Raw genomic sequence first — 12,143 nt, forward strand, 5'->3', positions numbered from 1 at the left:
AGTTTGACTCATTAAATCCTGAATTTTTAATTTTTTCAATTTAAACCTTAATTTTTAATTTATTTTCAATCTAAACTATTTGTCTATTTTTATTAAGTAAAACTAATAAAAAAAATAATATTTTAGTTTTTAAACTCAATGTAAATATACATAAAATGTCTAAAATATAAATTTTCATTGAATTTAATGATTAAAATACTCATTTTTCATTGATTAACGAAAATAGGTAAATAATATAGATTGAAAACAAATCAAAAGTTTATAATTTAAATTGATAAAATTAAAAATTTACGGTTTATTTTGTTATAAAGAACTTGAGATTTTTTTTTTAAATATTTTTTTTCTAATTTATAAATCCCACTATTTAGATACACAAATTTATTTACAATGATGTGGACAAGGTAGGTAGACTTTATAACATTGCATGTATAACAAATTAAAAGTTAACATAAATCATTATGATTTTAATTATGAGATTTTTTTTTATCAGTCTCAAATATTTTCTTTTCCGATTATAACCGACAGAAAAAGATAAGGGGGTAAAAAAAGGTAAACAAAAAGATTTACCAAATAAGGGTAATGTGCGCAAGTCAAGCTGTCAATGTCCCTATCCCAGTGTCGCATAGTGGTGTTTAGATGTGAAATAGCAATGCAACTTCCCATATGGGAAAAGTTCACGACTCATAAAATAAACTCAGAAATTGATCTAGAAATATAGAATTATTCTGTAGATTTTATATATATATTTTTTTGGGGGTTCACTCCATAAATAAATTTTAGTCTTTTGTTCTGTATTTTTCAATAAACTTTTGATATTTTATAGATCTACTGTCTCCTACGTCGTTCTCAGATCTACATAATCTCTAATTACACAAAAAAAGGGCTTAGAAAGCCTATTAACCCAGAAAGTTAATGAGAAAATAGATGTATGGTTTAAATTTAATTATTGTATAGTAGAATTTACATCTCAAATATCTCAACAATCCATTACTCTTTCTGGGTAAGTTTTTTATGTTCTAGCATAGTTAATTACGAATTGAACACAATCATTTTATTTAGGGTGAGATGAATTAAATGTGTGAATTGCATTTCATGTGAGATATTTATGTTTAGTACTCTATCCAGATTTTAATAACTAATAATATAAACTTCTCCATGAAATTGTAATTACTTTATAAAAATTCCACTAGTATCTAATTTCCTCTTAAAAAAAACGACATATGAAAAGAGAAATTATAAAACTATTTTGTATAATAACAAAAATATGCAAAGAAAATAAAAGTTGTTTTGGTGTGGAATATTATTTGAAGTGCAAATAAAAAAGAAACTTCCAGTCCAGCCACCGAAGTGGGGTCCTGACCAATGGAGGAGGGATGCAAGTTGATCAAGGAACAATGATGACCTTAGCCATGGGTTGGAGCTTGGACCGCACATGCATTGAGTGGAAGAGATTATTCTAATAATTTTTTATTTTTTTTATAAAAAAATAAAAAAAGTGATGTGATAATTTATAATAATTTTTAATTTTTTTTTAAACTAAAACTAAAAATTGACAAATAAATCACCTTTCCTCTTTAATTTCTTTCTCCAACCCTACACACCAACTTGTTGCTACACCACTTCAATCCCCTATAAATTGCACACCAAACTCCATACTCACTCATAGTACAAACACACAACTTCATTGAGAGAGAGAGAGAGAGATAAAGAGAGGAGAGAGAGAGAGCAATGGAGACATTCCCAGTGATTAACATGGAGAAGCTAAATGGTGAAGAAAGAGGAGCCACCATGGAGCTCATCAAAGATGCTTGCGAGAACTGGGGCTTTTTTGAGGTACAATTAAGCCACCATGCTTATGTCACAAATAGTCCTGCTTTTAATTTTTTTTTTATAATGTCAATTTAATTCAAATGGTAATATGTATTAAGAAATTAAATAAAAGAGGAAAATGGTTTATTCACCCCTTCATCCTCTCTCATTCATCTTTCCCACTATCAATTATACACTTGGTTTCTATCTAATTTTTTAACGAGCGTTATAAATTGTTATACTATAAAAAAATTAAGAGCAGAATAATCTTATTCACTACTTTCCGCTCTCCCATTCTATAAGCCTAAGTGATTTTTGTATGTACATAGGTTATATTCATGTGGTACCTTCCACTATTATGATTGGTAGAACGTATATGTCATATTATTAGGTATTTGGAGAATACTAGGAACATATATATTTGTGATTAGTGGAAGGGTAGTGCCACTTGATACCCTATTATTGGTATAGAAATTTTTTTCCTAATATTGGGTGTTTCATTGTGGTTTATTATGTAGTTGATGAACCATGGAATTTCTCATGAGATGATGGACACAGTGGAGAGAATGACAAAGGAGCACTACAAGAAATGTATGGAACAGAGGTTCAAGGAGGTGGTAGCAAGCAAGGCTCTTGAGGGTGTCCAAGCAGAGGTCACCAACATGGACTGGGAGAGCACCTTCCACCTGCGCCATCTTCCTCAATCCAACATTTCAGAAGTACCCGATCTCAATGACGAATATAGGTAAACAAACATCAGCAATGTTGCGTATTCACAAAAATACTCAGTTTAAAATGTATCCACACGACAGTTCTGCATATTGGGCTGTATATTCTTATAAGTTGAAAATAATCACAAAATATAAACGCATTTACTTCTCTGTTGTTCAATAATAGACTTTTTTTTAGTTTGTATAAATTATTTATGCCTCATAAACTGTACGCAAAAATTATGTCAAATCATCTTGCATGAATTTTCAAAATAATAGGGGAGAAAAGTGATCTAACAAAGCCATTGAAGTTTCTTATTCCTATTTTTGTATTTTGAGAATTTGTGTCAGAATATTCAGGGAGTTTTTTGCTTCTAACTTAAAAAACAAAAATATCTTAAAAGAACTTAACAAATAATAATAATAATTATTATTATTTGGAAGCTAGTGTAGAAAAATTTTTAATTTTTACTTTCTGATTATTAACTTTCAACTGTATCTAACTGCACCAAACAAGCTCAACACCAAGTTTAAATTTACACCTTATGTTCAAATAGTGATTTTTTTTTTTTTGTGAGTTCATACATATTGGATATTAGCTTGACATCATGATTTGTGTATGTGAATAATGAGCAGGAAGGTTATGAAGGAATTTGCTGCAAAATTAGAGAAACTAGCAGAGGAGCTACTGGACCTGCTATGTGAGAATCTTGGGCTAGAGAAAGGGTACCTAAAGAAGGCCTTCTATGGAACAAAGGGTCCCAACTTTGGGACCAAGGTTAGCAACTACCCACCATGTCCCAAGCCAGACTTGATCAAGGGCCTCCGAGCCCACACCGATGCCGGCGGCATCATCTTGCTCTTCCAAGATGACAAGGTCAGCGGCCTCCAACTCCTCAAGGATGGACAGTGGATTGATGTTCCTCCCATGCGCCATTCCATTGTCATCAACCTTGGTGACCAACTTGAGGTATGCTCATTAAGAGGTGTTTTTTGCTCACAATAGTATCGGTTGATATATTGGTGAATATATAATTATATATCAAAAATCCAAACTTACAGTCTTAAAAGCTTGAATTAAAACCCTGAATATATATAGTCTCCAATCCTAAATATATTATGCAATTATCCGGCTTTAGCCTTGGAGATGGGAATCATATCATGTATTCAGAAAATTTGTCCAAAATATTATCCAGAATCATCAACAAGTGGTTGACATCCATTATTGTTGTGGATCTCACACTATGCTAAGTAAATCCTAGCCACACATTCATTTTTTGAATCTCCATACAGGTAATCACCAATGGCAAATACAAGAGTGTGCTTCACAGAGTCATAGCACAAACAGATGGAAACAGGATGTCCATAGCTTCCTTCTACAATCCAGGCAATGATGCAGTGATCTATCCAGCACCGGCACTGGTGAATGAAGGATCAGACGATCAAACAAATCTAGTGTACCCAAAATTCATGTTCGATGACTACATGAAACTCTATGCCACCGTGAAGTTCCAGGCCAAAGAGCCCAGATTTGAAGCCATGAAAGCCACAGAAGCTAATGTCAATCTAGGTCCTATTGCAACAGCTTAAGAGTGGGTCAAAATGCATGTAAAGAGAAGTGGAATTTTAATGTTTGTTTTGTTTTGTTTGTTGGTGTGGCAAATCTAAGAGGATAAGGACAAATTATTGGGATTTTTAGAAGTCTTTGTTTATTAGTATTATGGACTTTGCTTACCATTTGTAGTAAGCGGATCAAAAGTTAATTATTATGTATGACAAGATTATGTTATGAATAAATCAGTTCACTATTCATGTCCTCTTTCTTTTTTTCTTTTTCTTTTTTATAATTTAAGTTGTAGTGGATCTCAAGAGAGGATTGAGGATGTCTCTATCACAGGATTAGAGTTAGAGAGATAAATCATGTAGTAAAAAAGTAATTTGAATAAGAGAGAATAAAACAGAGAATCCGACTTCCTTTAAAAAGATTCAAGATTTTTTATCCCTAAAAATGTATTTGTTCCCTATTCTATCGACTCTAATGTTAAACTAAATCAAATCAAATCTAACTATGTTTTATATCCACTCAAATGAGATTAGTTACATGAATTCTTTTTTTGTCATTACACTCTCTGTCAATTGCTAATATTTAGTTAGATGTAGGTAATTTTTAATCAAATCATCTAAATATGAGAAAAGAAAGAAAGAGATACCCCAAAGCACAAAAACAATATAGAATTCAACATTTTTTACTAATTTTATAATACTTTTCACTCATTTTAAAACTTCTTTTAATATTTTCACCATTTTCAAAAAAAAAAAAATTCTCATAAATCTCAACATTAAATAATATTTATGGATCATTTATTAACATTTGCTAACAAACAATAATTGTAGTGCTTACGCTAGGGGACCATTTGGTGCATTATTGACTCACTGAAGCTCCAAAGTGTGCTTCAATTCCCAAGAAAGAGAATAGAATAGAATAAATAAAATAGACTGTTTGCTTGTTGCATGGTAACAGAGCATCTCAATTATCTCATTTCCAATGTGGTAATAGGATAACATAACCTTTAATAAAGGTTCAAGTAAAATCTAAAAGTTGACAACAACAGATATATGATCGTTATCTAGATTGGAGGGAAAATAATTGAGAAGAAATTTTTAAAAAATCAAATGCCAATTAGAGAAAATGATGGCAAACTATTAGATGAAATTTACTTGCCAATTCTGTCTTAACTGATTTATTTGTTGAGATAGTTATTAGGAGAAATTACATTACAGTAACTCTTTCACAAAATTATTATTGATTCATAGAATTTTTTTTTTAATTTTAATTATTAAAATTCATGACGTTTATTAAAAAAAATTATACTGAATTGTAATTTCTCCTATTTATTAATATCTTAATATTACTGTAAAAGTATACATAAAGAAGTTTGACAAGTTTAGTTGAGTGCCTTTGGTGCTTTTTTGCTTTTTGTTTTGTTTTTCAAAAAAAAAAAAGAAAAAAAAAATTGACAATAATTTTTATTTTTTATTTTTAAAAACATCATTTCTTTTAAGGAAACATTTTAAAGTTATATTTCTTTATTTTTAAAAATAAATTTCTCACAAAAAATCACAACAGTTGTTTTCTTTCTTTTCTTTTTCATCTTGTTTTCCTTCTTTTCTTTTTCATCTTGTTTTCTTCAAATAGAGAAAAGCCTTTCAAAGATATTTTCAACCACAAGATTAGCTACCAAAAAGGTGGCAAAAGTAAGGAAGATAGAGAGAAATCTTCAAGGTCACAGCTGTCACTAAAAATTGAAGATATACATATAATCCACTTTAAAAGTTACTTTTGAGTAACTAGTAGGCCAACTTATGCAATTAGTGTTAAGTGGAGCAACTAATAAAGTCTATGACAACACAATTTAAATATGATCACATATCTCTCTCTCTCTCTCTCTCTCATTTTGCTTTCACCAAAAAAGAAGAGGAACTTGCTAGGAATGTCAAAATGTCAAGGGCAAGAGCTAGAATAGAATATTAAAAAGCTTTGTATCATGAGAAATTATTTGGTGTTCCAAAAAAATAGTGTTACGTGTCCTTATAGGGCACGTAAGCATTTCAAGAAATAATAATAATAATAATAATCATAATGTGATCAAATGACAGTCACGCAAGAATTTTTGTCTCGTCTGATAATTTTTCCCATATCATAGTGTCAAATGACTAGGTTGGGGTTTTTCATAAGAAAGTCGTCAATCCATGACTTCAAGAGGTGGTTACATATGTCTATCATCCACTATGAATGTGGGGAAGTGTTTGAGTGTGTAACCTTGCACATTGTATGCACAATTCACAAAATTACATAAATTTTTACAAACTTAGATCTCGTTTAGAAACAGACTAATTTAGTAACTTTTTAATTATTTGACTAAAATATAAATTAAAAAAAAATTAGTATGTTTGGGATAACTTTTTGATTTTTTACGAAAAGATGTGCAAAAAGTAGAAAGAAAAAAAAATCTTTGACTTTTTGGTATGAGTTGTTGACTTTTTGATTTTTTTAGTAAATTTTTGATTTTTTGACTAAAAAAGCCACTTGCCAAACGAGGCCTTACATAAATGATCTTATAAAAATGCGCAAGTTGAATACAAATTTGCATAAGCTATTCATAAAATTTTGAAATTCACAAAATCATTACACAAGTCGTTTTATAAAAATGTATAAGTCAAATCACAAAATTACATAATAAAAATGCATGCATATGGTATACAATGCATACTTGAGAGTTTTCCATGAAGGGAATGTGTTGATGGTTATTACACAAATTAAATCATCAAATCATCCATCTAAGATACATAAAGTTAGGAAACTACTTGACAGATTCAGCTTACAACAACATCTCAGAGTATTCAATGCATCAAGGATTCTCTTTTTCGTGTGGGGCTGGTGGAGGTAGATGCATCCTCAATGAAACTCAAGCAACAATGGAAATGGGGAAATTATTGGGTATTAATTATAAAGGGAAGGAAAAGGAGGTGGTAAGGAGAATTGTTGAGCCGGAATTGCAAGATAAAGAAAAGGTAATAGGAAGGGTTGTTGATGCCGTGTAAACGGCACACAGTTGGGGTCTTTAGAGTGTATTATTGTTGGTTATTATAAAGATACTATCTTGGAACATTAGAGGTCTGGGAATGCAAGAGAAGAGGGGGGATGATCAAAAAGATAATTAGAGAGAGGAAAATTGATATTGCTTTATTTCAGGAGACTAAAAAGGCAGTTGAGTCTGATGATGTGGTTCGATCATTATGGGTAAGAGATAAAATGTAATACATGGCTGTTAACTCAGATGGGCTTGCAGGGGGTCTTCTGTGCATATGGGACCCTGGGGTTTTTCAACTTGTTGACTGCTGTAGCAGTAAAAGTTTTATCCTGTTATCAAGTACTCTCTTCTATACCTTTCAGTGTGTAATTATAAATATTTATGCACCAAATGATATGGGGGTTAGAGGCAATTTCTGGGACAGCCTAATGATGTTAAGAAGGGATTTTCCTAAACCATAGTGTTTAGGGAGGGGACTTCAATGAAATTAGAAACATGGGTGAAAGAAGAGGGTGCTCTAGGAGGGACAAAAGTATGAGAGATTTAAATAATTTCATTGACATATGTGAGGTTACAGATATAAATTTGTTAGGAAGGAAGTTCATTTGGTGTAATGACCATGATGGTAGAAAATGGAGTGGGATTGATAGGTTTATGGTTCACCCAGAATGGTTGGAACATTTTAAAGTAAAATTGTGGGTTTTACCTACTATAATTTCTGACCATTGTCCATTATTATTGATGGAGGATGAGAGGGATTAGGGTCCTAGGCCTTTTAGATTTATCAATGTGTGGACTATGCACCCAGATTTCTCTTTATTGAACAAAGTGTGGAATAAAACATATGAGACCATGAAATATCCTCTCGCATGGATGGTGTGGAGATCCAACGAAGAAAAGAGCTTCACCCCTGTAGATCTGCAATGAGGAACACAGTCGGTGCCACCCAACCGGGGTTGCTGGTTGGGAGTACTCCGATGATGAAGTTAGTCCTTGAATCAGTAAATAGTATATATATCTATTAGAAGGGGTGTGTGTTTTGTGTAGAGAGAACAGACATACCTCTCACTTGGGATGCCCCCCCTTTATATAGATGGGGGGTGTGATATTTGTTTGGGTTGGACCCATTGTGGGCTTTGTTTGGGTTAGGCCCAATAAGCTAGTACCTATATTTTTCTGGCTCCCACAATTGCCCCAAAACTTTCATTGTCTTCGGTAGAAGGAATGAGAGTTTTTATTGCCGAGTTATACTGTTCAAATAGATGTTAGGTCATTTGACAAAGAATACATTTGATAAGTGAATAAAATGTATGAATGAATGACTGCATATATTCTTAAATGTATGTGTAAATATACGTATGTCTTGAATGTATGTATAAATGTATGTATGTCTTGAATGTATGTATAAATGTATGTAAGTCGATCATAGGATGAGGGAGGGTGAGCTAAAACCCAGAAAGGAATACAAATAAATCATAACGATAGGCCGCGGTATTCTAACCCCCGGGCATGGGTGTAGGCCACAGTATTCTAACCCCCGGGCATGGGTGTAGGCCGCAGCATTCTAACCCCCGGGCATGGGTGTAGGCCACGGTATTATAACCCCCGGGCATAGGTGTCGTATTTTGTCAAGTGCAAAGATTGCTTCCAAATATGGACTTTCATGCCGAGCTAGAAATATTTCTATAAGCCGAACACGGAAATGATTACCTGAACCAAATAAGATAGATTAAATAAGGTAGATATATCAGTCAAAAACTGGACCACGGCATTATTACCCCTGGGTGAGGGTGTAGACCTGCGGTATTATAACCCCGGTCAAGGGTGTAGGCCTTTGCTAACGGCGCTTTGTGCTGAGTGCGAAGGTTGCGCTGTACTCGGAGACTTTTGTTGATTTTAAGTGGCAACCATATGGCAAGGACTTTGAATAATGTATCATGTACCGAATAAGGTGGACGTGTTAATCACCAATAATATTGCTCCACTTGTATGGAATTGCAAGTAGATATTGGGCCAACTATTTAATTGCCGAGTTGCTCGGTTTGCATTTAGTCCAAGGTAGACTTGCCTCATTGCTTTCGAATGCCAGGTGTTAGTCGGAAGGAATGTAGATTCCCATTGCCCTATGTTGCAGGGAAGATTTGGCTTTTGTAAAATGACAGCGCGCAAAAATATGCAAACTGCTGACTGCCAAGTGTGTGATGTATTGCCCTAAAACGGGCGCTTGCTTGAGGCTGTGTGAAAATGAGCGGAAGTTTGTAACTCAAGTAAACGTCGTTGTAATGTTTGTACCAAGTTGGTCGAGTATGCATGCATATCAAAGGTGCCGAGATGATGATCGGCTGATGTGCCCCAATTGGAAAGCGGAAAATTGACTGATGTCCCAGTGGGCAAATGTTTTGCCAAATAATGTTGTTAGGCGAATAAAGTTACCGAATACTGTGGCCAATGTTGTTGCATAAAGTTTGACAATGCATAAGGTTGACAAATAATGTTGCTTAGCCGAATAGAGTTGATGCACGGCCGAATAATGATCATGCATAATGTTGCATTAATAATGGTCGAATAATCTTGCCAGGTAAAGTTGATGCACTGCCGAGTAACTAGTGTCAAAACATCGGTGTATCGTTTGGTCGGCGGTGTGTCGGCATTCCTTCGAAGTTAGGTTTGCTAAGAACTTGGTTGGCAGTGGTTGCCAATTTAGTGAAGTTGAGCTTCTTGTCCAAGGTATATTTGCCCCATTGCTTTTGAATAAGATTTGTTATTCGGAAGGAATAAAATTGACTTGGGCCAAGAAGCCGAGACATTATGAAGCCGTGCCCCTGTTCGGTACCGTGGCAAAATCATTATGAAGCCGAGACAAAGTAGGGTACTTGGTGATATCGGAATCAAATCTGCAATTTATTTGTATTTTTATTTATTTATTTAATATATATATTCATATTTATTTTGAGCAGAATTTGCAAATTCTGACTGTACGGATGGACTCAGAATGCGTCAGATAGCTGGAAAGGACTATTGGATCGCTGTGATCAGACTCCTGATGGCGTAATTATAGCCAAAATGGATCTAACGACTCAAATTAACAGGGTGTAATGCAACCGCGAAGCACATGATCCTTTCTTTATATCTTGCTGGATCGTCTTCCTCAGAGAAAGAAATCATTTTCTGGACAAACTTTGAGCAGCCCGTACGGCTTCGTTTGAGCTCCGATTTTGACGCGGTTTGTTGCTTTGGACTCGTCTCAATGAGTACTTCACGTTAGTATGGGCAAAACTTGAGTTTGATAGTTTTGAAAATTTCAATTGTCGAAAAATGTGAGCCGTATCGCAATTTTCAGTGAACTTTGGTTACTTCTTGGCTGCTTGGGTTGGTCGGTTTCGACTCCTTGATTTGACGCGAATCCTTTTGTATATTCAGATGTTGATTTCGGCAAGCCGAGATGCTAGTTCTATGCCGAGATAATAAGTATGGGATTTTTGTCGAAAAGGTAGGCAAGTTAATAACGGTTAATAATTGTAGTTTTGTGCCGATGATGTCCAATGCTATGGAGCATGTTACCACGTGTGGCCAAGTAGTCTTGCCGAGTAATCAATGAGCCGAATAACGTTAGCCGATTTTTCGAGATGTTTGTGTCGAAGAAGTTGTGAATTTGTAGTTGTTGATGTTGAATATATAAGCCGAATAAATCACCAAAGTAGCTTTGGAGCTTTGTCGAGCAATTGCCTATGAGTTCTCAGTATTGCCGAGTAACATGTCCGTACCAAGCGCCAAAATAATATGCCGAATAATAAATGTTATGAGTATAATTTTTGCTGAATAAGTTATGAGCCGAGTTGATCATATGCAAGCAGCGTTCATAATGCCGATAAATTCTATTGCCGAATAAGTTGACATATAACGTTGTGAGCTGAATAACGTAGATAATAGGGCGGGATTGTCCGATGCGGTGACGTATGGGCGGCTGAGTAGTCTTGTGGCCAAGTAGGTAATGAGCCAATTAAGTCAGTAAGTTGCCGAATTAATTGTGGATATAAGTTGGTTTGTTGGTTTCCGTATATCCATAGTTGTGATAGCCGAATGTAAAAGAAATTCAAGTTGAGGTGAGTGATCGGTGAAGATGAATGATCATGGACCAGCTCGAGGAGCCTACTATTAAAATTGCACGTTGATCGAACACGATCTGACCGGTGAACTATCATTTAACGTCCTCGATTTGCCAGTTGATTGATCCCAAGCTAAAACTCAAAATTCACAAAATTGGACCTCAAAAATGGATTCTTCATGCTGCATGTCGTGGAAGGCAGAGTTCCAGTTTTGAGCTCGTGACTTTAAGGCCTTGTATCTCCTTCGTTTTAATTCCAATTTTGACGCCGTTTTTTGCGTTGGACTTGTCTCAAAGAGTACTTCACATTGTTATGGTCGAAATTGGGTTTTGAGAACGCTAAAAATTGCAATTTGTTGAAATTATGGGTTGTTGCGCAATTATCGGCAAGTGTCGATCAATTTTTTGCTCCTCTCTGGTTAGTGGCTTCGGGCTCTTTAAGTCGACGCGAATCCTCTGGTATTGTTAGATGTGGATTTCAGTAAGCCGAGATGCTAGTTTCATGCCGAGACAGTAGTGCCAAGATTTTGGAGCTGAATGATTTGCTGAATTTACGGAGTTTGACAAGCAATGTTGCCGAATAATCAATGTTGCGGAGTAATGCTTTCGAATTCTTGCCGAGTAAGTTGCCGAGCTGGGCTGGTTCATTTGGATGTTTTGGAACATTTAGTCGGCATTCTTCGCTTCGGTGTCGGCAACGAATATTATTTGGATTTGCCGAAAACTTGAGCAGTAATTCCTCTTAGATTTGCCGAATAATATTTCTTTATACCTGCAAAAATTTATACAAGTAGAAAGAGAGAGAGCATACGAATGTACGGTGGCGGCTTAATAAAATTCCTAGCAACACAAATTCCTAGCAATACTTTGGTCTCTTTATTTTTGCAACATGGTTGATTGGCTATTTGATGTTGCCGAATAATTTAA

At 34.6% G+C, this 12,143-nt stretch overlaps 1 protein-coding gene across 1 annotated transcript; it reads left to right on the plus strand.

Annotated features, from left to right (window-relative positions):
• Positions 1–1,416: 1,416 nt before the first annotated feature.
• Positions 1,417–4,336, plus strand: LOC114317275 (1-aminocyclopropane-1-carboxylate oxidase). The gene is made up of 4 exons (XM_028263986.2): positions 1,417–1,833; positions 2,328–2,554; positions 3,156–3,489; positions 3,813–4,336. Exons 1-4 carry the CDS (start codon positions 1,729–1,731, stop codon positions 4,107–4,109), a joined length of 963 nt encoding a protein of 320 aa, XP_028119787.1. The 5' UTR covers positions 1,417–1,728; the 3' UTR covers positions 4,110–4,336.
• Positions 4,337–12,143: the final 7,807 nt, after the last annotated feature.

The sequence above is a fragment of the Camellia sinensis genome, chromosome 8 (assembly GCF_055761805.1).
Source record: "Camellia sinensis isolate YWXY chromosome 8, ASM5576180v1, whole genome shotgun sequence".
In the NCBI taxonomy this organism is placed as follows: domain Eukaryota; kingdom Viridiplantae; phylum Streptophyta; class Magnoliopsida; order Ericales; family Theaceae; genus Camellia; species Camellia sinensis.